The sequence below is a fragment of the Delphinapterus leucas genome, chromosome 10 (genome assembly GCF_059928025.1).
Source record: "Delphinapterus leucas isolate spDelLeu-1000000601 "Yukka" chromosome 10, BTC_Dleu_Yukka2, whole genome shotgun sequence".
Taxonomy (NCBI): Eukaryota; Metazoa; Chordata; class Mammalia; order Artiodactyla; family Monodontidae; genus Delphinapterus; species Delphinapterus leucas.
Window position 1 is genome coordinate 23,508,076 of NC_143138.1, and position 22,602 is coordinate 23,530,677.

General features: G+C 55.2%; 3 protein-coding genes across 7 annotated transcripts; 2 read left to right on the top strand and 1 right to left on the bottom strand.

The window, feature by feature from the left end:
- Window positions 1–289: 289 nt before the first annotated feature.
- Window positions 290–7,195, top strand: CFB (complement factor B). Its single transcript, XM_089918612.1, has 17 exons — window positions 290–543; window positions 641–874; window positions 1,303–1,488; window positions 1,625–1,798; window positions 2,019–2,368; window positions 2,673–2,811; window positions 3,135–3,266; window positions 3,547–3,648; window positions 3,739–3,876; window positions 4,388–4,485; window positions 4,619–4,736; window positions 4,958–5,111; window positions 5,218–5,294; window positions 5,505–5,617; window positions 5,718–5,850; window positions 5,931–5,980; window positions 6,282–7,195. Exons 1-17 carry the CDS (start codon window positions 480–482, stop codon window positions 6,426–6,428), a joined length of 2,409 nt encoding a protein of 802 aa, XP_089774738.1. The 5' UTR covers window positions 290–479; the 3' UTR covers window positions 6,429–7,195.
- NELFE (negative elongation factor complex member E) lies at window positions 6,485–12,505 on the bottom strand. 5 transcript variants are annotated; one of them, XM_089918607.1, is made up of 11 exons: window positions 12,359–12,502; window positions 11,840–11,922; window positions 10,401–10,470; window positions 10,154–10,299; window positions 9,610–9,684; window positions 9,445–9,482; window positions 8,952–9,244; window positions 8,685–8,829; window positions 8,471–8,525; window positions 8,120–8,222; window positions 6,485–6,797 (listed from the first exon to the last, which is right to left on the bottom strand). In XM_089918607.1, the coding sequence occupies exons 2-11, from the start codon at window positions 11,912–11,914 to the stop codon at window positions 6,700–6,702; spliced, it is 1,098 nt and encodes a 365-aa protein (XP_089774733.1). In that variant the 5' UTR covers window positions 11,915–11,922; window positions 12,359–12,502; the 3' UTR covers window positions 6,485–6,699. The 5 variants fall into 5 exon arrangements, with proteins under 5 accessions (XP_089774733.1, XP_022421920.1, XP_089774732.1 ...); XM_022566212.3 differs by having other exon boundaries at window positions 8,952–9,259; window positions 12,359–12,499; XM_089918606.1 differs by lacking the exon at window positions 8,471–8,525 and having other exon boundaries at window positions 12,359–12,505.
- Window positions 12,309–22,570, top strand: SKIC2 (SKI2 subunit of superkiller complex). The gene is made up of 28 exons (XM_022566202.3): window positions 12,309–12,659; window positions 12,737–12,840; window positions 13,679–13,788; window positions 13,885–14,002; window positions 14,094–14,208; window positions 14,313–14,387; window positions 14,684–14,737; window positions 14,842–15,035; window positions 15,203–15,331; window positions 15,550–15,695; window positions 16,044–16,190; window positions 16,322–16,406; window positions 16,588–16,694; window positions 17,030–17,176; window positions 17,251–17,347; window positions 17,531–17,743; window positions 17,827–17,937; window positions 19,048–19,278; window positions 19,631–19,768; window positions 19,919–20,056; window positions 20,196–20,300; window positions 20,642–20,789; window positions 20,885–21,011; window positions 21,132–21,342; window positions 21,493–21,603; window positions 21,680–21,898; window positions 22,083–22,223; window positions 22,319–22,570. Exons 1-28 carry the CDS (start codon window positions 12,638–12,640, stop codon window positions 22,517–22,519), a joined length of 3,744 nt encoding a protein of 1,247 aa, XP_022421910.1. The 5' UTR covers window positions 12,309–12,637; the 3' UTR covers window positions 22,520–22,570.
- The last annotated feature ends 32 nt before the right edge of the window (window positions 22,571–22,602 follow it).

Below are 22,602 nucleotides of genomic sequence, written 5' to 3' on the forward strand. Positions count from 1 at the left end.
AATGATTCCAGGAACGGCAAGAAGGCAGGTCAGAGACCCTGCTGGACAAACAATGGCTGGACTCTGCTCCATAACAGAGTCCACAGGGGAGCCAGTGAGGGCCTTATATCTAGTCCCCAAGGGGGAGGTCTGGGCTTGTTGGGGAGGAACTGGAGCTGAGAGGAGGTGCTGACAGGCAGAGTCCTGGACCTTGGGCAGCAAAAGGTGGGGTTTTGCAGTTTCCGTATCCTTGATTGGCAGTGGGGCCCTCCCACTCGGACATTCCGGAAAGTGACATGGGTAGGGTGGGTGGAGCGGGCAGCAGGTGCGAGAACACAGATTGCGTAAAAGGCTGGAGGCTGTGAGGGGCAGGGGAAGGGCGTGTGACCAGGCTCAGGTCTGGAGTTTCAGCTTGGCCATCGAGCCAAGCAGACACGCAGCAGGAGCCAGGAGAGGCCACCCTGCCACCAGCCCCAGTTTCTCTCCTGTCTTCCGTCACCATGGGGAGCAAACGCAGCCCCCAACTCTGCCTGGTACCCTTGATCCTGGGCCTCTTGTCTGGAGGTAAGTGAGGTCACAGCCCCCCTCCCCCCCACCCCTGCTGGCCCCAGGATCCGTCCTTGGCCTTGTGAGGCTGGGCTTCACCAGCCTTTCTCTTTAGGTGTGAGCATGACGCCATTGCCTGAGGCTGGGCCCCAGAGCCCCTGCTCTCTGGAGGGAGTAGAGATCAAAGGTGGCTCCTTCCGGCTTCTCAAGGCGGGCCAGTCACTGGAGTACTTGTGTCCTTCTGGCTTCTACCCATACCCTGTGCAGATTCGTACCTGCAGATCCACGGGATCCTGGAGCACCCTGCAGACCCAAGACAAAAAGATTGTCAAGAGGGCCGAATGCAAAGGTTGGAGGGCAGTGAGGATGGGCCTGGGCCAGCGGAGGGACGGAGCAGGTGGTGGCCAAGGTCCAGACCTGGATAAGATTAGACTTGTGTGGAGACCAGGCAGGCTGACAAGTTGGGCTGAGCAAGGGTAGGAGCTGAGCAAGGGCTGGAGGTGGGATGGAGGGAGAATGAAGGGGAGCTAACCTTTACTAAGCGTTTACCCCGTGTCAGGCAGCCCTGGCAGTTCAAAGAACACTCAGAAATGGGGAGGGGGGAGTGGGAGGATTCCCCATGGGTTGAGGTACCCTCCAGGGGTCAAGGGTAGCAGCTGATCCTGTAGGACCGAGAAGGCGCTATTTCTCAGTGACAGGGTCCCTGAGACTAGGAGGGATATCCTAAAGGGCAGTCCTTCCATCTCAGTAACGTCTACTTGTTCTCCTCCCCCAAAGCAATTCGCTGTCCCAGACCACAGGACTTTGAGAACGGGGAGTACTGGCCCCGGGCCCCCTACTACAATTTGAGTGATGAGATTTCTTTCCACTGCTATGATGGTTACAATCTCCGGGGCTCTGCCAATCGCACCTGCCAAGTGACGGGTCGGTGGGACGGGGAAACGGCCATCTGCGATGATGGAGGTGAGAAGCGTCCCCCTTTCCCACGACACTACCTTCTTCCCGACCACCCTCAGCCTGAGGAACTGGCACCGTAGCTCTTGGGCTCTACCTTGCCTTCAGGCTTTGGCCCTTACCTCCATGTCTCATGCTTCTGCAGCGGGGTACTGCCTGAACCCGGGCATCCCCATTGGCACAAGGAAGGTGGGCAGCCAGTACCGCCTTGAAGACAGTGTCACCTACTACTGCAGCCGGGGGCTCACCCTACGTGGCTCCCAGCAGCGAACATGTCAGGAAGGTGGCTCTTGGAGTGGAACGGAGCCTTCTTGCCAAGGTGACCCTTGATCCGTACCCTCACGTCAGATCCTGCTCTCCCATCCTCACATTCCCACACCAGAGCACTGCCTTCTCCCCCTACTGCAACCCAGCTCCTTCCTCACTTCTAAACCTCCCCAAAGAACTTCTGAGCCCTTCCCACCCTGGAAACCCACCATCTCTCGTCACTATGTTCCTGACCCTCCCAGACATTTGACCTGCTTTCTGACTTCTCCCAGGCTCCTTTATGTACGATACCCCTGCAGAGGTGGCCGAAGCCTTCCTGTCTTCCCTGACAGAGACCATAGAAGGAGTTGACGCTGAGGATGGGCACAGCCCAGGTTTGAAGATAGAGAGGGGAGGCAGGGCAGGGAACTGGGGGTGGGAGGAGGATGGAGAAGGGGCAGGAGAACCATGCCTCCTGGAGCCTGAGTCTCTCTGTTGGCACCCAGGGGAACAACAGAAGAGGAAGATTATCCTGGACCCCTCGGGCTCCATGAACATCTACCTGGTGCTGGATGGATCAGACAGCATTGGGTCCCACAACTTCACAGGGGCCAAGAGTTGTCTCAGAAACTTCATTGAGAAGGTGGGGCCCCCTCCCCCTGAATGTGGGGACCCTGAATGGACCTCACTGCCCTGCCAGGACTAGCTCCCTGATGCCCCCAGTCCCTCTGAGCCACAGGGTCCCAGAAAATCTCCAGGTCCTATTCTGTCTTCCTTTCCTTTTACTTGAAGCAGTTTCTTGATCTTTAACCCAGACTCCTCCATGAACCCCAGGGTGATGAGTCTCTTACTATGTCCTTCACTGTCTGTCCCAGTAAAGCTGCTGAATTCTCCCAGCCATATATTCTACTTTCAATGCCATGACCCCTTGCTCCCCTCACCCACAGGTGGCAAGTTATGGGGTGAGGCCAAAATATGGTCTAGTGACATATGCCACAGACCCCAAAGTTTTGATCAGAGTGTCTGACCCAAAGAGCAGCGATGCAGACTGGGTCACAGAGCAGCTCAACCAAATCAACTACAAAGGTCAGAAGTCAGGGAAGGGAATGGTGGGAGGTTCGCTTTGGGGTCAGAGAGGTCCGAAGTTTCAGGAGTGTCGTGGGGAGGGCAGTGAGACAAGGAGGACTCCTTTTTAATCCATGGATGGGCAGCAGGGTCATTGGAAAATGGGGGTTTTTGGTGGGAACCCTTTGGAACTGAGATGGTCACTTTGTTGTCAAAGGGAAGTCACTGGGGTGACAATTAACTCAAAAAGTTGACAGATGGGGATCTCAGTTGCTGCTAGGCCTCTGGGGTCAAGGATGGCTCGGAAGTCCAGGTGGAGGTGATGATTTCTTCCCTTTCCACAGACCACAAGTTGAGGGCAGGGACTAACACCAAGAAGGCTCTCCTGGAAGTATACAACATGATGAGCAGGGAAGTGAACAAACTCCCCGAAGCCTGGAACCGCACCCGCCACGTCATCCTCCTCATGACTGATGGTCAGAGGGACTGTTCCCCTGCCTCTGACTCCCCACCCTCTCCAACCAGCATGTGGCCCTGAAGTCCACGTGTAGCGCTGGGCTCACGGTTGGGGGCCTGAATGCTGCCCCTTCCTGTGAACCTTTATGAGGAGGGACCCTTCTCGCCACCATCTCTCACGTCCATCTCCTCCCCAACCTGCTCACTCTGCCGTATATGTCACTCCTTCTGGCCAGTTTATCTTCCTTGACCCTCTTCCTTCCTTGTCTCCCACCTTCATGGTCCTGGTCTCTCCTGCAGGCTTGCACAACATGGGTGGGGATCCAGTCCCTGTCATTCACGATATCCGGGACTTGCTGGACATTGGTAGAAATCGCAAAAAGCCCAGGGAGGATTATCTGGGTGAGTTTTATTGCCTAGGACTCAGCACCCCACTTTCTTAGCTCCTGCCCCCCAGGGCCTGGACCCTCACTCTCCCTTTTTCTCTCCCAGACATCTATGTGTTTGGGGTTGGGCCTCTGGTGGACCAAGACAGCATCAATGCTTTGGCTTCCAAGAAGGATAAGGAGCAACACGTGTTCAAACTCAAGGACATAGATAACCTGGAGGATGTTTTCATACAAATGCTTGGTAGGAAGATATCAGAAGGGGATAAGGAGATGGTCAGGAAACTCAGCTCTCCCCAGACCCCTCAAGGTCACTCATTCTTCCACCCCTCCTGAAGCCCTGGCAGTCTGCAAGTCCTTTCTCATTCCTCCTTCTCTACCTCCGTGTCACTATTCTTGCTTCCTGGTACTGCCCACTCCCTGATCTTAAAATCACAGAGTTCTGAATGATGCAGAGATCTTTCCTAAGTCCCTCGTTTTACAGATGTGGAAACTGGGGCCAAGAGAGGTCAAGGAATGACAAGTTAGCAAGAGCTGGGCCTGAAAACATCCAGCTCTCTGATCTTTGTTCCCCGTTCTTTTCACGATACCACAGTGGTTCCCTGCCCTCAATGTAAGGAAACAAGTGCCCCTGCCTTCCCTTTCCTCCTATGGGCATCTGGTCCCCATAGACATGTAGGCGTCCCTCCCCGAAAGGCTGCTGCCATTTGGAAATGAAGTGTCCTGGCTTTCAGTACAATCTCCTTTCTTGCCAGATGAAACCCGGACTCTGGGTCTTTGCGGCATGGTTTGGGAGCACAAGAAAGGTACTGACTATCACAAGCAACCATGGCAGGCCAAGATCTCAGTCACTGTGAGTGCAGTGTCCTGGTGGCGGGGACTTATGGGGGGGGTCAGGGTGAAACGAAGGTCGGGGGAAGGGCAAAGTGTTCGTAGATGGTGTTGTCCGTAAAAGCCGAGCTTTCCCTCTGCCACTCTCTTCCCAGCGTCCTTTGAAGGGACATGAGAGCTGTATGGGTGCTGTGGTGTCTGAGTACTTTGTGCTGACAGCCGCACACTGTTTCACTGTGGATGACGAGAAACATTCAATCAAGGTCAGCATGGGTAAGGATGCAACCAATCAATCCTGAGCTTCAGCCATGCCCTCTGGGCAGAACCTCCCACTCTCTTCAAGAGGCCACACTCCACCTGACCTCAACGCAGCCCCTTCCCTTGCACGCTGGACCACTTAGGGATGAGGAAGACTTGAGTTAGGGATGACATGGGGGCAGAAGACTGCCTACAGAGAAGTGGGTGGTCTAGAGGTACCCACTCTCCTACTTCAGGAGGGAAGAAGCAGGAGTGGGAGATAGAAGAAGTCCTATTTCACCCAAACTACGACCTCAATGCGAAAAAAGCAAAAGGTATTCCTGAATTTTATGACTATGACGTGGCCCTCATCAAGCTCAAGAAGAAGCTCAAGTATGATGAGACCATCAGGTGAGCCATCCGGATTCCCAGAGAAAAGGCTGCGAAAGGCAGGGCTGGGAGCCTGGGGCAGGTCCAGGGTTCACCACCCCCGAATTTTCCCGTCTCTCCTCAACAGGCCCATTTGTCTCCCCTGCACTGAGGGATCAAATCAAGCTTTGAGGCTTCCACAGTCAACCACGTGCCAGCAACAGAGTAAGACGGTATCAGGGAGAGTAGTGTAAGGGTGAGGTTCTGAGAGACAAGGGAGGCATGAGAGGGAGCTGCAGGAAGGGCAGGTGACGCCCAGCCGTCTCTAGCTCACAGGAAGGGGTGGAGGAACATTTGCTGAGTGACAAAGACAAAGGACAAGGACAATGGGGGAAGGGAGAGTGCTGAAATGACCCAGTCTGTCTATTTGTCCAGTGCAAGAGCTGCTCCCGGCAAAGGATATCAAAGCTCTGTTTGTGTCCGAGCTGTCTAAGGATCGTAAGAAGACACTGACTCGGAAGGAGGTCTACATCAAGAATGGGGAAAAGGTGAGGAATGTGGGATCCCGAGGTCCTTTAAACCCCAATTCTTCCTAAGCAAGCTTTGTTCATCACTCCTCTCCTGTGTGTATCCCCACCTCACCTACAGAAAACTGGCTGTGAGAGGGATGCTCTACATGCCATAGGCTATGACAAAGTCAAGGACGTCTCTGAAGTAGTCACCCCCAGGTTCCTTTGCACCGGCGGGGTGGCTCCCTATGCTGACCCCAACACTTGCAAAGGTGAGAGAAGGCTCTTTGGTTGTGATCTAAGTTCCTGAGGCCCAAGAGTCTTTTCCCCTACAGCTTCTCCCTCCTTGTAGGTGATTCTGGTGGTCCCCTGTTTATTCACAAGAAGAGTCGCTTCATTCAAGTGAGTATCCCCTTTCCTCTCTGTGGGGAGATGCCAAGTAGTCAGCATGGCCCCCAAAGCAGGAAAGCTCACTGCACGTGGCTGGAAAGGGGAGGGTGGAGCCTGCCTCACCTTTGGACTCTTCCTTGAACTGGCCAACTTAGGGGTGTGTGTCTGATCTGTGTGCCAGGGGATAGGACTGAGCTGGGCCCCTAGTCTAACCCTCCCAGGTCAGCTCAGGTGCAGCTGGGAGTAGCTGCGCTCCCTGGAATTAGGAAGGAATTCTACCAAATGGTTCCTGGGACGCCCTCACCCTCTTCAGGTTGGTGTGATCAGCTGGGGCGTTGTGGACGTCTGCAAGGGGCAGCAACAGGTACCTGCTTACGCCCGAGACTTTCACATCAACCTCTACCAAGTGCTGCCCTGGCTCAAGGAAAAACTCCGAGATGAGGATCTGGGTTTTCTATAAGGGGTTTCCTGTTGGAAACGGGCATGAGATCAAATTAAAACAACTACGACAACACCTGTGTTCAAGATCCTTTTGGGGTAAAGGAGTGGGGAGCGTGCACTGACCATGTTGTTACAACTGAGATCAAATCTAACAGCCGTTTTTAAAGGCTCAACCCCAATCCCAAGTGCTGAAAGACCAGAGGCTGAGGGAGATGTGTGAGCTTCCACCTCAGTGTTTTACTGAGACCAGCGCTGGGGCAGATGAGGCACACGGAATCCAGTTCCACTCCCTAGAAGCCGTCCACAAGGTTTTCCTTATAGACGTCATCACTGTAGACAATCTGGGTCCTCTTGTCCCGGTGGCAACCCTTAGGGCTATTCTGGACAGCTAGGGAGGGAGGAGAGTATTCATTAAGGTCTGAAGGAGGGCACTGATGAGACCTGAGGCCCAGAGTCTGACCACCTCAACTCTAGCCTCTGGCCCTTGGATGCCCAGTTTCCATGCTGCCCTCTGGTGGCCGGGATGGCCTTTCTATTAATACCTTTAGCCCCCTTAGGCCAGCGGCTACCAACCCGTGGCCCCAGCAAAAAAGAGTGTACGCTGTTATCATGGCACATGCAAATACCGTAATGAGTGTTTTGTTCTTAGAAAAACGCCAAATGTTATCGTTGAGACGTGTGAATAACGTTAGCCCACAACTTTCAGTCAGTACACCAAAAATTAAAAAATCTCTATAGTCCTTTGTTGACGTGCTGGTCCTTTTTGGTTCCTGCTTGTACAGAGGGCCACTCTTGCTCTGAACTCCCTTGTGCCCACTCCTTTACGTGAAAATCTATTTCAGGTAAAACGGGTTACTCACTCCATCAGGAGAACTCATTCTGGGTGTAGCTTTGGCCCTCGAGCCGTCCCTTCCCCTTCCTCTTTCCTCCCTACCCCCAGTGTGTCCCCTCTCTTCACCCCACCTCCAAGGATTCCATCCCTGCCACTCTGGGGCTAGAGTGAACCCCCCATACAAGCCCCCATTCTCTTGGAGCTTTGTATCTTGACTCCGCTGATCACTTCCTCTTTCTCAAAGCTTGTATCCTTTGGCTGCAATGACCCAGGCCCCTCGGGTGCTGCTCCAGGCCCCATGACCTCTCCTTCTGTCTCCTTTGCAGCATCCTCAACTTCAGCCTAACAAGTCAGGATGGCTGGGGACGTGTGGGGCATGAGGAACACAGCCCAGCTTCCCACCATATCCCCTGACTATTCCTCAAGCCCAGTCCCGGTTCATTTGCTCTTGAAATTCAGTCTCCCCTGCCAACGCTATCGTTCTGCAGCTACCCCGTGATACAGATGACTCTAGTCTACATTTTCATGCCTCACCTCACACCTGAGTTCCATATCCCTAATTTCAAAGGCTTATTTTACAACACCAACTATACTGCAACTCAAAATGAATAAGGCCGCATGAGATGTTCACCTTCTTCACCAACCTCAGTCACTTCCACTTTTTCCCCGTTCCAGTCAGTGCCTTGGAAATTGTTTTCCATACTTTTCTCTCCTTCTACTTCTAACTGACAGAAGGCCTGACGATTCTCCTTCCAATCCCCACAGCTGCCACACAAATCCAGACCTCTATCACCTCTACAGAACCCAGGGACATGCCGGGGAACGAAAAGGGGTGAGCTGTAGGGGACAGAATGAGAGAGGAAGAATCCCATTCTTACCCAGGGAGCCCCAGACAGACTTGCCAGTGGCAGCGTCCAGCATGGGCTGTTTTCGGGCAATGCTGACTTTGAGCTGTACGGACTCCACTTGGGTCCCGTTGAGCTGGGGCAGAAGAGGGGAGGGGGCAGAGGGTGGGGGGAAACATTATAGACAAACCAAAGGAGAATTTCCAGGAGTTACCATCCTAGGAACAGACTAAGTAGGGACTTGAGAATGCAAGGTTTCCTGCGTAAATAGGGAGAGACCGTCTCTGTCAAGAGGAAATGACTTCCTCCTGGCTCCCAGTATTTTAGAAAGAAAATATAAGGATGGCAGGAGGGATGGGAAGAACAGATCTGGGAAGTCCCAACCTCAGCAACGGCCTGATCTGCTGACTCCATCTTTTCATAGGTGACGAAGGCACAGCTGGGATGAGAAAACACAGGGTCAGTAGAGGGCCTATGGGCTCCTCGGGACCCAATCAAACCCAGTGTTACAGGCTGTGGAGACAGGCTAGCTTCCTCCCTCAGGTCTCATACCCCAGGTCCTCCAAGGACTATCATCCTGCCCCACTGTCATCCTTACTTTCTGGGTGGGTCCATGGAGAGGTCAATGATGTTTCCAAAGGGAGAGAAGGCCCCACGGAGGAGGGTGGGCGTCATGTCTTCTCCATACACATAGAGAGTGTTCCCCTTCCGAGGGGCCCGGCGTTCAGGAAACGAGTCCGACCCTACAGGACAGAAATCAGTAACGAGACATAGTCTAGCTCACCCTCCACTTTAAGAGTCCACTTTAGTAGGACCCACCTAAACCTTATCTGAAGTCACTTTCCCACCAGCCAAGATCACTCACTGCGGAAAGGGCCCTCTCGGTCCCGGTCCCGGTCCCGGTCTCGGTCCCGGTCCCGGTCTCGATCGCGGTCTCTGTCTCGCTCCCGTTCCCGCTCTCGGTCTCGATCCCGTTCCCGGTCTCGGTCCCGGTTCCGCTCGCGGCTGCGGTCCCGGCTGCGGCTTCGGGGAGGGGAGCCCGAGGAGCGGGCACTACCACGTTCTTCATAGCCCCAGTCGAAGCTTCGAGCAGGGGCATCACCAGCCCCCGGGCGCTCTGCCTCTTCTCCATCTGCCCCCAGTTCCCGAAGCCGATCGCTGGAAGACACAAAGCTGGGGAGAGGTAGACAGGGAGGATCAAAGGGGGCCTCTACCTCACCTTCCCAGAGCCTGGGGAGACTCAGCAATCCCTCTGTAGCCCCAGCTCCGCCCACTCCAGTCCCAAACCTCCTAAGGACCCAGGCAATCCCCCCGGCCCCGCCGCCCGCCAGTGGGACCCAGTCCTATCTTTCTCTAACCTCTCATACAGAGATTTCCTCTGTGGACGTCTAGACGACTGAAAAGGAAACCAAGGACAGTTAAGATGAGTCCTAGCTGCCGGCATGTGGTCCCAAATACGTGGGTCGCTCATTTTTCTCAATCCCCCAGAAGCCGCTCAGAGACAGACAACTGGAAACCATTACCTCCTGCAGGTCCTCATCGGCAGATATGCTCCTCTGGAACGGCTGGAAAGTGGGGACTGGCCCCTTCTCAGGGTCCTGGGAAGACGGCAGAGACCCGCCTCAGTGGGGAGCAGGAGGCTGCCTAACCACGGGGCAGAAGGAGGTCCTCTTCTCTCACCCTCTTCTCGGCTCCCCTGGCCTATCTTTTCTTTTCTTTTCTTTCCTTTTACATAAAAGATTTAATACACACTTAAAGCAGTTAGTTTACTTAAAAATGTCTTAAACCTGATGACATTCTCAGCCTGCTCAACTCCTCTGAGCAACACAATCCAGGAGCTCTACTACAGGACGGATTAGAGTCACAGAATGCGTAAAATGGAGGAGAATCTAGGAGTCATCCAGGTTCTTCACTTTACAGATAAGAAACCTGAAGCTCAGGATGGTATAGCAACTTGCCCATGATTAAACTGGCGTTACTTTCCCCCTAAACTTACCTCCATTCCAACTTGGAAGGATGCCCTCTGAAGTTAAGGAGTCCCTGAACAATCTTTCTGCCTGTGCTCACCTTTAACTTCCCCTCTAGGGTCCGGGAACGTTTGAAGCCTGAGTTCTTGGTCTCAGCCTTGATGGCACTGATGGCTCCTGACTTCACCAGCTGCTTCGCCTGCTCTGTTGCCGTGGCTGTGTCCACCACAGGCTGCTCTGACAGTGCTGGAGTGGCGAGGGAAAGAGGCATTATGTTGGCCAGGCTGTGACACAGGTCAGCCCGTGCTGCTCACTTCCAGTCTATCCCCGCTTCCCCTGTCACTCACAGCGTTTGACGCCGCCTTGGCTGGCTGTGCTGCTGCTGCTTTGCTTCTTCAGAGCCAGCAATGCCTTTTTCTGGGAACAAGAGTGAGAAGAGAGGAGTTGGTGAGGGCCAATCCCTGGCCAGGTCCTCTCCCAAGGCCCCTGGGCGCATCACTCCGGGGACACCTTGCTGAGAGAAAACAATGCAAATGGTGCCCCTGGAGTGGTACATTGAGGCTGCCCTGCCTCTTACATAGTCCCCCAGATCATCTACAAAGCCAGCCATACCTAATCTATTCAAACCATGGCCTCCAGAGGCTTTCCACAGTCTCATGTTTTTCAAGTTGAAAACAAGGCATTCAATCATAGACCAGAGCCCCCGGGTATAAGCTGCAATTAAATATAAGCCTCCGTGCCTTCTTAGGGACTTCATCCATCCACCCCTACATGTTTAATAAGAACACACAATTGCTCTGAAACAGGGATACGCAAAAGTATGAGACACAGATCCTCCCCTCAAGAAGCTTACAGTCTGAGAAATTAGATGACGACTAGGTTGAATTTTCAAGACTGATCATAAGTGCAGATTGTAGGTGAGAGCAAGTAAGATTTTTCTGATGCCAAATGGTTATTAAACTGGGTCCTGGATACAATCTGCATGACACAGACTGAGAGGAAAGGGCATTTTAGACAAAGAAAACAGGGTGGCAAAGATGCAGAGATAAGAAAGCTTTGGGAATGCATGTTTTGGGATCAAGGAATAGTTCTACAGAAAGGGATGCCTGATTAAGGCTTTGTTTTATAGACAATGTGAAACCACTGGGTTTTGAGAAAAAGAAAGGCGGTGTTTTGTGTTTTCAATGCACCATTTTAACAGGAGTGAAAAAGTCTGTCCAAAAAAAGAAACTTGTTGAGAGACCATTACGACAGGCTAGGTGAGCATCAGCAAAGACCTGATCTAGGGAATACACAGGAAAAAGTAAACGGAAGCAATTACTTCAAGGGAAGAATCAAGATGACCTGGCAAATGTTTGGCTATGCAAATTGAGCAGAAGACAGAGATAAGACTTTCATTCCAAACACATGGGAGAAGTAAACGTAGTCAGCCCTATTTGGAAGACCAAGTTTAGGACAGACAAGATGATAGCTTCAATTTTGGATATGTGAAAGTTATCAGTAAAACACTAGATGGAACTGGAAAAACCAAGCTTGGGATCGCCGGCTCTTAGGTGGTACTAAAAGCCATGGAAAAGGAAGAAAACTCCATGGCAGACTGCATAGAAAAGAGAGAAAAGAAAGTACACACTTGAGAAAGTCCATTGCTGAAACTACACTGAGAGGTGGTATGTCTCCAGGTATGAGCTAGCTGAATCCCCACCCCCCCAGCCCCGCACACTCACCCCAGGTGTTCTCAGTGTAGAGTCTTTGAAAGTTTGGGTCATACCCGCACACACTCCCTCACCTTTTTCTTGAGTTTGTTGAATTTCTTCTGCAGAGCCTCCTCCTCCTCGCTCAGTCCGGGGGGTATCACCAACATGGTGGCTCCTGGTTCAGGGGCAGGGCCCAAGACATCTTTCTCCACTGTCACCGCCCAGGGTTCACACGCCGTGCACACTGACCCCAGCCCCACCCCTCCAGGCCTGCCTACTCCTGTCTTCTGCCTCTCCCTACCCCTTGCTTAAACCAGGCTGCCGTCCAAACCCCCGCTCGTCGGGATCAACCAGCATTCCCTTCTCACTTCAGGAATCACGGATACCAGCGCCTAGGGGCACCATGTGGCCCAGGAAGGGAGAAACACCCCCTCCGTCGCCAAGACGATGGTACCAGACCCCCCTACCTCGCTGGGGTTAGTATGGCAATCGCGGGGTCCGAAAAGCAGAGGAGGCAGTGGAACCCGCGCAGCGCTTTCAGAGCAACCAAAGGGGCAAGAAGACAGAAGGAGCTCGGAAAAAAGGGACGAAGGCTGAGGAGAAGGCCTTACCTGAGGGGGCGGCAACCGAAGCCCCACGGTCTCGGGCGGCGCCCAAGCGGGCAGCGGATCGCGGGCTCGGAGCGATGACGTAGCGAAGGGCGGAGAACGCGGTAACCAAGGCGGCCCGCGGCGCACACACTTCCGCCCGGCATCCCACCAGTTTGGGCCCGCCCCTCGGTAGCGCTCATCCCCGCCCCCGGAGGGGTTGTGCCGGAAGTCGCTTCTACTTCCGCCGTTTCGGCTCCTCCCTACACTTCCGGGCTGCCAGGTAGCTGCCGAGGCTCCAGGATGATGGAGACGGAGCGAATCGGTGAGGGGCAGTGGGTGGAAAGGAGGAGTAGACAGGGAATGACCCTTGACCCCTGACCTGTGACCTTTCCCCCGTAGTGCTACCTCCCCCAGATCCTCTGGACCTGCCCCTTCGGGCCGTAGAGCTGGGATGCACAGGGCGTTGGGAGCTGCTGAATGTGCCTGGGGCTCCAGAGAGCACCGTGAGTGACTTTTGATTGACCCTAACCTTGACCCTCATTGAACTTAGAACCTCCTTCACCCTCATCACAGTAGGATCTAACTTGACCTGGCTCTTCTGTCTCTGGATGCCTGTCGTCCGGGCCTAGACTGGTGCTGGACAGACTCGCAACCCAGTGGACCTGCTGTGGGTCAGAGCCCATGGGAGGACAGAGCTGGAAGCCCTGGGGATACCTTAACCCTGAGAACTGCTCTTTCAAATGTGTCTTTTCTCCTTGGAGTCTTTTTCTCTCTCCAGGGCACTTGTTGGTGGCTGAGATGCTAGCCTTTGAGCACCTGGCTCTTCATCCTTAGGTCTGGGACCCCTTTTCCTAAAACTAGTGATTCTGAAATATCAGTGTGCCTCATGATTAGTAGGGGACTTTTTTCATTTCTTATTGGAATATAATTGCTTTATAATGTTGGGTTAGTTTCTGCTGTACCACGAAGTGAATCAGCTATATGTATACGTATAACCCCTCCCTCTTGGACCTCTCTCCCATCCCCCCCCATTACGCTCATCTAGGTCATCACAGAGCACCGAGCTGAGTGGGGGAGCTTTTTTAAAATACAAATTCTTAGGTCCATAGGTTCTGAAATCCAAAATCTGTATTATTAACCAGCACCCCAGGTAATTCGGTTGCAGGCCGTTTGTCCTGTAAAGCAGAACCACCTTTGGAAAATAGTCCTTCAGCCTGATTGTCCTAGTCTCTCTGGGACATCTCCCATTTCTGATCTAAGTATGAATCCTATCACCTTCTCTTTGCTCTGTGTCTTACTCTCTTCTCTTACCTTACGCGTCTCATCTTGCCCTTGTTCCAGCTTCCCCACGGCCTCCCTCCCTGTGCCCCAGATCTGCAGCAAGAAGCAGAGCAGTTGTTTCTGTCATCTCCCGCCTGGCTGCCTCTGCACGGTGTGGAACACTCAGCCCGGTGAGGGGTCTAGAGGGGCCTGGACTAGGGAGGTGGGTCCCTGAAGAAAGCTGGGACACAGGAGAAAGACCTGAAAATTACTTTCCTTCTGTCCAGAAAATGGCAGAGGAAGATGGATCCTTGGTCTCTCCTGGCCACACTGGGGGCCCCAGTCCCCTCCGACCTACAGGCCCAAAGACACCCAACCACAGGCCAGATACTAGGCTACAAGGAGGTAAGAGGTCACGGGCCGCGAGAAGCAGGGTTGGGAAAAGGGGAGTCAGAGGCAAGCTCAGCCTCACTGGCGCTCTGATCTCTTGCGTCAGGTCCTGCTAGAGAATACAAACCTGTCGGCCACGACCTCCTTGTCTCTTCGCCGGCCACCCGGGCCCATCTCCCAGTCCCTGTGGGGGAATCCAACACAGTACCCATTCTGGCCAGGTGACACTTGTGGAAATGGGATGGTAGGGAAGGAAGCCCTTAGTCTCCACCCCTCCTGTGTCACTCCCACCCCATGAATCCCTGTTTGTTCAACCTCTCCCCAGGGGGAATGGATGAACCCACCATAACAGATCTGAGCACTCGAGAGGAGGCTGAGGAGGAGATAGACTTTGAGAAAGGTGAGGTGGTGCCGGGATGGACCCTTGGGAGGTAGGGCTCTGAGTCTGGGCCCTGAGGAAGAGGGGCCTCGGCCTGTCACTGGGTCCTTGCTAGCTCTTCCATTTCCCTGAGCAAATTAGGAAAAGGTACCCCTTCCATAACAACCTTTACTGTCATCTGTTGGAAAATTGTCGCGATAAATACCCGCAACTGCGACGTCTGTGCTGTGAAGGATGTCCTTTAGGTTAATGTACCACGTGACTTATACGGCAGTGTGCAGGAGCCCAGATTCTCTCTCTCTGTCCCTGTCCTCCAGATCTTCTTACTGTCCCACCTGGCTTCAAGAAAGGCGTGGACTTTGCACCAGAGGGTGAGTTTTAGTTTTGAGATGGGGGCGTGTAGGGGAAGTGGTGTCCTTCTTCTTCAGAGCAGGGGTGGACATGACCAGGCCTCCGTTCTCGCCTTGCTCCTCAGATCAGCCAGCTCCAGCTCCCGGCTTGCTCAGCCTCAGCCGTCTGCTGGAGCCCCTGGATTTGGGTGGGGGCGATGAGGATGAGAGTGGCGAGGCAGTGGGACAGCCAGGCGGTCCCAGACGGGACACTGTTTCAGCCTCTCCCTGCAGTGCTCCCCTGGCCCGAGCAAGCAGCTTGGAGAACCTAGTGTTGCAGGTTGGTGGTTCTGGGCGGTTGAGGCAGGAAAGAAGGGTCTTGTCACAGACAGGGTGGGCTGGCCTGGTTGGGTCCAAGGGGAAGACTGGAGCATCTTTTGGGAGGAGTGGTAACAGAGAGGTTTCTGACTGTATCTTTATTGACCCTACACCCCTTTCCCCTTCCAGGAAGCGTCCACAGCTGTAGCTCCCCCAGAGCCTCCCAAGCCCCCCCCTCAGGAGCAGTGGGCCATTCCTGTGGATGTCACCTCCCCTGTCGATGATTTCTACCGACTCATTCCCCAGCCAGCCTTCCGGGTAGTGTGGCCCAGTCCTCACGTGCTCCCCCACCTCCTCCCAGCCCACTCCCTGTCTCCTCTCCCCACCAGAGGCCAGATGCCTTCAGGCCAGCTTGGACCTCAGTCCCAGACTGGCCTCACTCTGGCCTTCTCCCCGCTGCCCTGAATGTCCTGTGAGCTGGAGGCAGGAAGACCCCTCTCCCTTCTCCAGCCCCCATCTATTTCTCTCTCCCACAGTGGGCGTTTGAGCCAGATGTGTTTCAGAAACAGGCCATCCTACACTTGGAACGGCATGACTCGGTCTTTGTTGCGGCTCACACGTCCGCAGGGAAGACGGTTGTGGCTGAATACGCCATTGCCCTTGCCCAGAAACACATGACGCGGTACAGTCCCGTCCCCAGCTTCCCCTTCACCAGCCCTGTTCTCTCCTGCAACCTTTCTAAGTCTCATCTCTTCTCCACCTCCCTACTTCCTCCTTTAGATGAGAGTTTTGGGGGAGAAACTTGAGGCAGGGGTCCAGGGGGAAATGAGAAAGTGTGGGGAGTTTAGTTAGTTTCGGAAGGGATTGGGGGACAGAATTTTTCCTGGGTAATTCCATGAAGGGGAACATGAGGGAAGTTAGGGTGAAGGGGGGCGCCTGAGCTCTGTGGCAGGCTTCTGGGAAGGCTCAGGGTGGGAGAGGAGGTGACCTCAGCGTGGAGGGACCAGCTAACTTCATGCTCTTCTCCCAGCACCATCTATACTTCGCCCATCAAGGCTCTGAGCAACCAGAAGTTCCGGGACTTCCGAAACACATTTGGGGATGTGGGACTTCTCACCGGGGACGTGCAGCTGCACCCAGAGGCCTCTTGCCTCATTATGACAACAGAGATCCTTCGGTGAGAGATGGGCACTCAACACGGGTGGGCTTTTGGTCAGGAAGGTGAGGCTGCTCTGGAGAGCATGTTGGCTGAGTTGAGGGTAGAGACAGGAGCCACTGGGAAGTCAGCCTTGGGTCTCTTTCTTCCAGCTCCATGCTATACAGTGGCTCGGATGTCATCCGAGACCTGGAGTGGGTCATCTTTGATGAGGTTCACTACATCAACGATGCTGAGGTAGGGGGACGGGGTCCCCAGATCCTGGCAGTCCCCTCCTGTGGGGCTGGTTCAGCAGCTCCTCTATTCCACACACCCCGCGAACCTCACTGCCTCCTTTGCTCCGACACGGAACCCTGTGCCCCTTCCTAGGGGCAGAAGGGCCAGCCCCCTCTGAGCTGTCTTCCATCCCTGTGCGCAGCGCGGAGTCGTGTGGGAGGAGGTGCTCATCATGCTTCCTGACCACGTCTCCATCATCCTTCTGAGTGCTACTGTCCCCAACGCCCTTGAATTTGCTGACTGGATTGGGTGAGACTTGTGTCCTGGGGTGCTTGGGTGAAGGGGGCTATAGCGTGCCTCAGTCGGGGCTGGGGGCATAGACTATCACAGCAGGGGGAGTGGTCAGGCCTTGGGGGTGGGGATGAGAAAGGGGTGCAGCCGGGGAACATGTCCAGCTTGGGAGGCTGAGGGATCCCACCTGGGTCCAGATCGCTTCGCAAGTTGAGAGACAGGATGACGGGGACAGCCTTCCAGTCCGGCTCCCAGAAAAGACCAGGTGAAGCCAGAGTGCGGGAAGATGGTGGGGATGTGGGTTCCTCCCCGCACTCCCACCCCTGATCTTCTGTCTTCTCCTCCTCACTCAGGAGGCTGAAGCGTCGCCAGATCTATGTGATCAGCACTGTTGCTCGCCCAGTCCCCCTGGAGCATCATCTCTTCACGGGGAACAGCCCCAAGACCCAGGGGGAGCTCTTCCTGTTGCTGGACTCCCGAGGCACCTTCCACACAAAGGGGTAAGCCTGAGTTGGGAAGAGTCAGGGCTGGGCTTAGCTGGGTGTGACTGATCGCTGCCCCTCCCCTGCCCCAGGTACTACGCGGCTGTGGAGGCCAGGAAGGAGCGGATGAGCAAACACGCCCAGACCTTTGGGGCCAAGCAGCCCACGCATCAGGGGGGGCCTGCACAGGTGAGAACTGGCAGGCTTTGTACCCACCACCGCCTGTTTCTCCTGTGTCCTTCTCCCCTCATCCCTAGGTGTTTGGAGTTGAGCTTTGAGCACTGCCTGATCTGACTCGGCTTCAGTTCCCGCCACTTCGGCCCCCACTGGTTCAGGGACTCAGTCTCCACTCCCTTCTCCCCACTTCCCCAGGACCGTGGCGTGTACCTGTCCCTCCTGGCCTCCCTCCGCACCCGTGCGCAGCTGCCCGTGGTGGTGTTCACCTTCTCCCGTGGCCGCTGTGATGAGCAGGCCTCGGGCCTCACCTCCCTTGACCTCACCACGAGTTCAGAGAAGAGTGAGATTCACCTCTTCCTGCAGCGCTGCCTCGCTCGCCTCCGAGGCTCTGACCGCCAGCTGCCCCAGGTATGGAGGGGGGAACCCAGAGACTGGTGGGGATTGGGTGTTCCATGACCCCATCCCTGATCTTGGGCCTCGGCCCCCAACAGGTTCTGCACATGTCTGAACTCCTGCACCGTGGCCTGGGTGTGCACCACAGCGGCATCCTGCCCATCCTCAAGGAGATCGTGGAGATGCTTTTCAGCCGTGGCCTGGTCAAGGTGCACATGCTGGTGGGAGAGGGACTCCCCAAGGCATTCGTTGCCCCCTTAGGGGAGGGGAAAACTTTTAGGCAGGACAGTGCAGTGGTTAAGAACTTGGGCTCTGGATCCAGGCTGCCTGGGTGTGAATCCCAGCTCCACCACTTACTCACTGTGTGACCCTGGGCAAATTACTTAAAGCTCCCTGAACTGTAGATTTCACATTTTAAGATGGAGGTGTATGAAGTATGAACACGCAGTATTCAGAAGAGAAACCCCAAAAGCTAGCAAACTTACGAAGGTCATTAGTCATCAGAAGAATGCAAATTGAAATACTCACGAGATAGGACTTTACAGTTATTAGACTGGTAAAATATAGGAAAGTGGCTAATGCCAAGTGTTGCCCAAGACGTAGGAGACTGCAGGATTACAGGAACCCTTGTACAGGTGTGGCCAGTCTGAAGTGCATCCTGGCACTCTGGAGGCAAAACTAAGTATATACATACTCTTTGTCCCTAAATCCCCCTCCTGAGTGTAAATCACAATGAAATTCTCAACCCTGGTCATTGAGGGAACACGCCTGCTCTTCCTTTGTTGGCTGTACTCTTGTGGCAGGGTGTTGGTGGTACCCCTTCACTGGGAGAGCCGGTAGGTAGGTGTACAGCATGCACCCCACAAAGTGTTCTGCATCAATTGGAAGCAGTGGATTAGATATAACCACAGGAACGTGGATGGACGCTGAAAACACTACATGGAAGAAAAGAAGAAAACAGCAGGAGATGTGTAATCGCCTTTACGGCAAATTGTAAATTATACACAAAATAAGACACATTTTATAAAACACATTCACGCAAAAAGGTACGCGTTAAATACAGCGGGATGATTGATATTGGGGGGATGGGAGTGGGATATAGGGGTAAAAGGGAAGGAATAGGTAGCTAAAGAAATACAACAAAGAAAACGACGGTACATACTGTAGATTTACCTTGAGAGTTAAATGAGGTCCTGTGAGTGAACCGTCTGGGACTGTGCCCCGTGCCTTCTTAGCCTTGGCTACAAAGTGAGGTGGGCTTGGCCAGGGCTGGGCCACAGCTGCGTGTACCCCGTTGCTGATCCCCTCCCCCGTCCCAGGTCTTGTTTGCCACGGAGACCTTCGCCATGGGTGTAAATATGCCAGCCCGGACAGTGGTGTTTGACTCCACGCGTAAGCACGATGGCTCCACCTTCCGGGACCTGCTCCCTGGGGAGTACGTGCAGATGGCAGGCCGGGCGGGCCGGCGGGGCCTGGACCCCACAGGCACCGTCATCCTGCTCTGCAAGGGCCGTGTGCCCGAGATGGCGGACCTGCACCGCCTGATGATGGTGAGCCGGGGCAGCGCGAGGCCAGCTCGGGGCACCTGCTAGATTCCGCCAGCCCTCTTCCCCTCTCCCCTCTTTCTACTTTCCTTTTGCCTGGGAGAAGCCAGGGTAGGAGTGAGCAGATCCAAGGATGAGATTGGATCTCCTCTCCTCTAGTCTTTTTTCACTGTGAATATGGAGCTAGGTGGGACCTGGGAGAGTCTATGTATTTAGTCTCACTCCCTTGTTTTGCAGAGGTGAGCGAGCAGTTTGTCTAGGGCCCTGTGGTTGCGGAGCTGGGACTAGAGCTGCTGGGAGTAGAGCAGCCGAGCAGCAGGTCTCCCCTCGCCTCACTGGCTTCTTTGGCCTGGCCCAGGGGAAGCCGTCCCAGCTGCAGTCCCAGTTCCGCCTCACGTACACCATGATCCTCAACCTGCTGCGGGTGGATGCCCTCAGGGTGGAGGACATGATGAAGAGGAGCTTCTCTGAGTTTCCATCCCGCAAGGACAGTAAGGTGAGGAGGTGGGCGTGACCAGGCTGCTGTGAAGGATGTGGACGAGGGAAGCCAGGCCTGGACGAGATGGGCATCCAGAGGCCGGTGGGCGAAAGTGGAGGGTTCTGGGCCTGGAGACTCTTGCTGCACACCCACACTGGCTTCTCCCAGGCCCATGAACAGACGCTAGCTGAGCTGACCAAGCGGCTGGGGGCCTTGGAGGAGCCTGATGTAACTGGCCAACTCGTTGACCTGCCTGAGTATTACAGCTACGGGGAGGAACTGACAGAGACCCGGAGCCTGATCCAGGTACGTGCGTGTGAGTGTTGAGGGCAGGGGTGGCAGACAGGGAGGAAGAGACTGTGACACTTTGGGTACTCCTGAACTTAGTCCTAGTGTCTCTGTGACACTTCCTCCCTTATCCCCTCTTCACGTCCCTGCCCTTCAGCGACGCATCATAGAGTCTGTGAATGGGCTGAAATCTCTCTCAGCGGGAAGGGTGGTGATTGTGAAGAATCAGACGCATCACAACGCACTGGGTGTGATCCTTCAGGTGAGGGCAATGGGAATTTGAAGCCCAGAGGCAGGGAGGGTGGGGCGAGCCCTATCTCCATCTTCCCCGCTTGGCGAGGGGCCAGTTGTATTCACCAGTGCTCTCATTTTTGGCTAGAGCCCTCCTTTCCATCCCATCCCCACCACTTCATGCTCACCTCCTTGTCCTTCCCCCAAGCTCTGCCCCCAGAGTCTGCTCTGGTCACTTGACTTGGCCGCCCGTCCATACTGGTGAGCTCTGCATGGCTGCACCACAATCCCTGCCTGAGGTTGGCGATCCGCTCTCTACCTTTGACGTCCACTCCTCACACTGCCCTGTCCTGGCCTCCCCACCTCCCCTAGGTCTCCTCGAGCTCCACCAGCAGAGTATTCACAACTCTGGTCTTGTGTGATAAGCCCATGTCTGAGGACCCGCAGGAGAGGGGGCCAGCCTCCCCCAGTGTGCCCTACCCAGATGACCTCGTGGGATTCAAGCTGTTCCTGCCTGAAGGTGAGAGTGGGACAGACGGCCGAGTTCCTGACAGCAGCAGAGTTGGGATGCCTGGGCCCACGGCAAGGTCTGACTCTGCTCTCCCCTTTTCACAGGGCCCTGTGGCCACACTGTGGCCAGGCTCCAGCCAGGAGATGTGGCTGCCATCACCACCAAGGTGCTCCGGCTGAGTGGGGAGAAGATCTTGGAGGACTTCAGCAAGAGGCAGCAACCAAAATTCAAGTCAGAGATGCTGGGGCGGGGACCATGTGATGGGGGGTGGGGAGGTGTGGTTGGGCAGGCTCCCGCAGCCTGAGGAAGAGAAGCCTGCGCCCCAGGTCCCAAGACCTGCTCCTTTCTCAGGAAGGAGCCTCCCTCTGCGGCCACGACAACTGCTGTCCAGGAACTACTACGTCTGGCTCAGGCCCACCCAGCAGGACCCCCTACCCTTGACCCTGTCAATGACCTGCAGCTCAAGGATGTGTCGGTGGTAGAGGCGGGGCTCCGGGTCCGGAAGCTGGAGGAGCTGATCCGGGGGGCTCAGTGTGTACACAGTCCCCGTTTCCCTGCCCAGGTAGGTCCCTGGATGCCAGCTTCCAAGCTGGGAGCGGGACTTTTCCTCTCATTTCCTGTAGACTGGCCACCCCCATCGCAGCCCTTGTCCTCAGTGCACCCCTGCTGAGGGCGAGGAGGCTAACATGCTCCTGCCGGTGGTTCCCTGTAGTACCTGAAGCTGCGGGGGCGGATGCAGATACAGGAGGAGATGGAGCGGCTGCGCTTCCTGCTGTCGGATCAGTCGCTTCTGCTGCTCCCTGAGTACCACCAGCGAGTAGAGGTGGGAGGGCAGAGATGGGGCTGGGGGGCTAGTGAGGAGGAGGTCTGCAGGCTCCCAACACCCACCATCCTTCCAGGTGCTCCGAACCCTGGGGTACGTAGATGAAGTGGGCACCGTGAAGCTGGCAGGGCGGGTGGCTTGTGCCATGAGCAGCCATGAGCTGCTCCTCACTGAACTCATGTTTGACAACGCGCTGAGCGCCCTTCGGCCCGAGGAGATCGCGGCCCTGCTCTCCGGCCTGGTCTGCCAGAGCCCCGGGGACCCTAGTGATCAGCTCCCAAGCACCCTTAAACAGGTAGGGGACGCCCACCTCCGTCCCACCCTCGGCCGTGGCACTTCCAGTCCCCATCCCCATGTATTCCCCATGTGCCCCATCCAGCCCTGCAAGTGCCCCTAAGAGCTGGAACTGTTTCTTCCTTGATCTGGGTCTCCTTCCTGGAGTAGGAAGGCAGGGCTGAACCTCTCCTCCCCATCTGCAGGGGGTGGAACGTGTCCGGGCTGTGGCCAAGCGGATCGGTGAGGTGCAGGTGGCCTGTGGCTTGAACCAGACAGTGGAGGAATTTGTGGGAGAGCTGAATTTTGGCCTGGTCGAGGTTGTGTACGAGTGGGCCCGGGGCATGGTGAGTAGCTGGGGTTTGGGGCTTTGTGGACTCCTGACTGGGGAGAGGCTGCCCAGGCCCTACCATATTCAGTCCCCACCCTACTTCCCCCACAGCCCTTCTCTGAGTTGGCAGGGCTCTCGGGGACCCCCGAGGGCCTGGTGGTCCGCTGCATCCAACGCCTGGCCGAGATGTGTCGTTCGCTTCGGGGGGCGGCCCGCCTGGTGGGCGAGCCTGTGCTAGGTGCCAAGATGGAGACGGCAGCCACCCTGCTACGGAGGGACATCGTCTTTGCAGCCAGCCTCTACACCCAGTGAATGACGCCTGTGTAATAATTTAACAATAAAACAGCAAACCACCTGTGTGAACCTGAGGTGTTGGGCAGGGATGACAGCTCAAA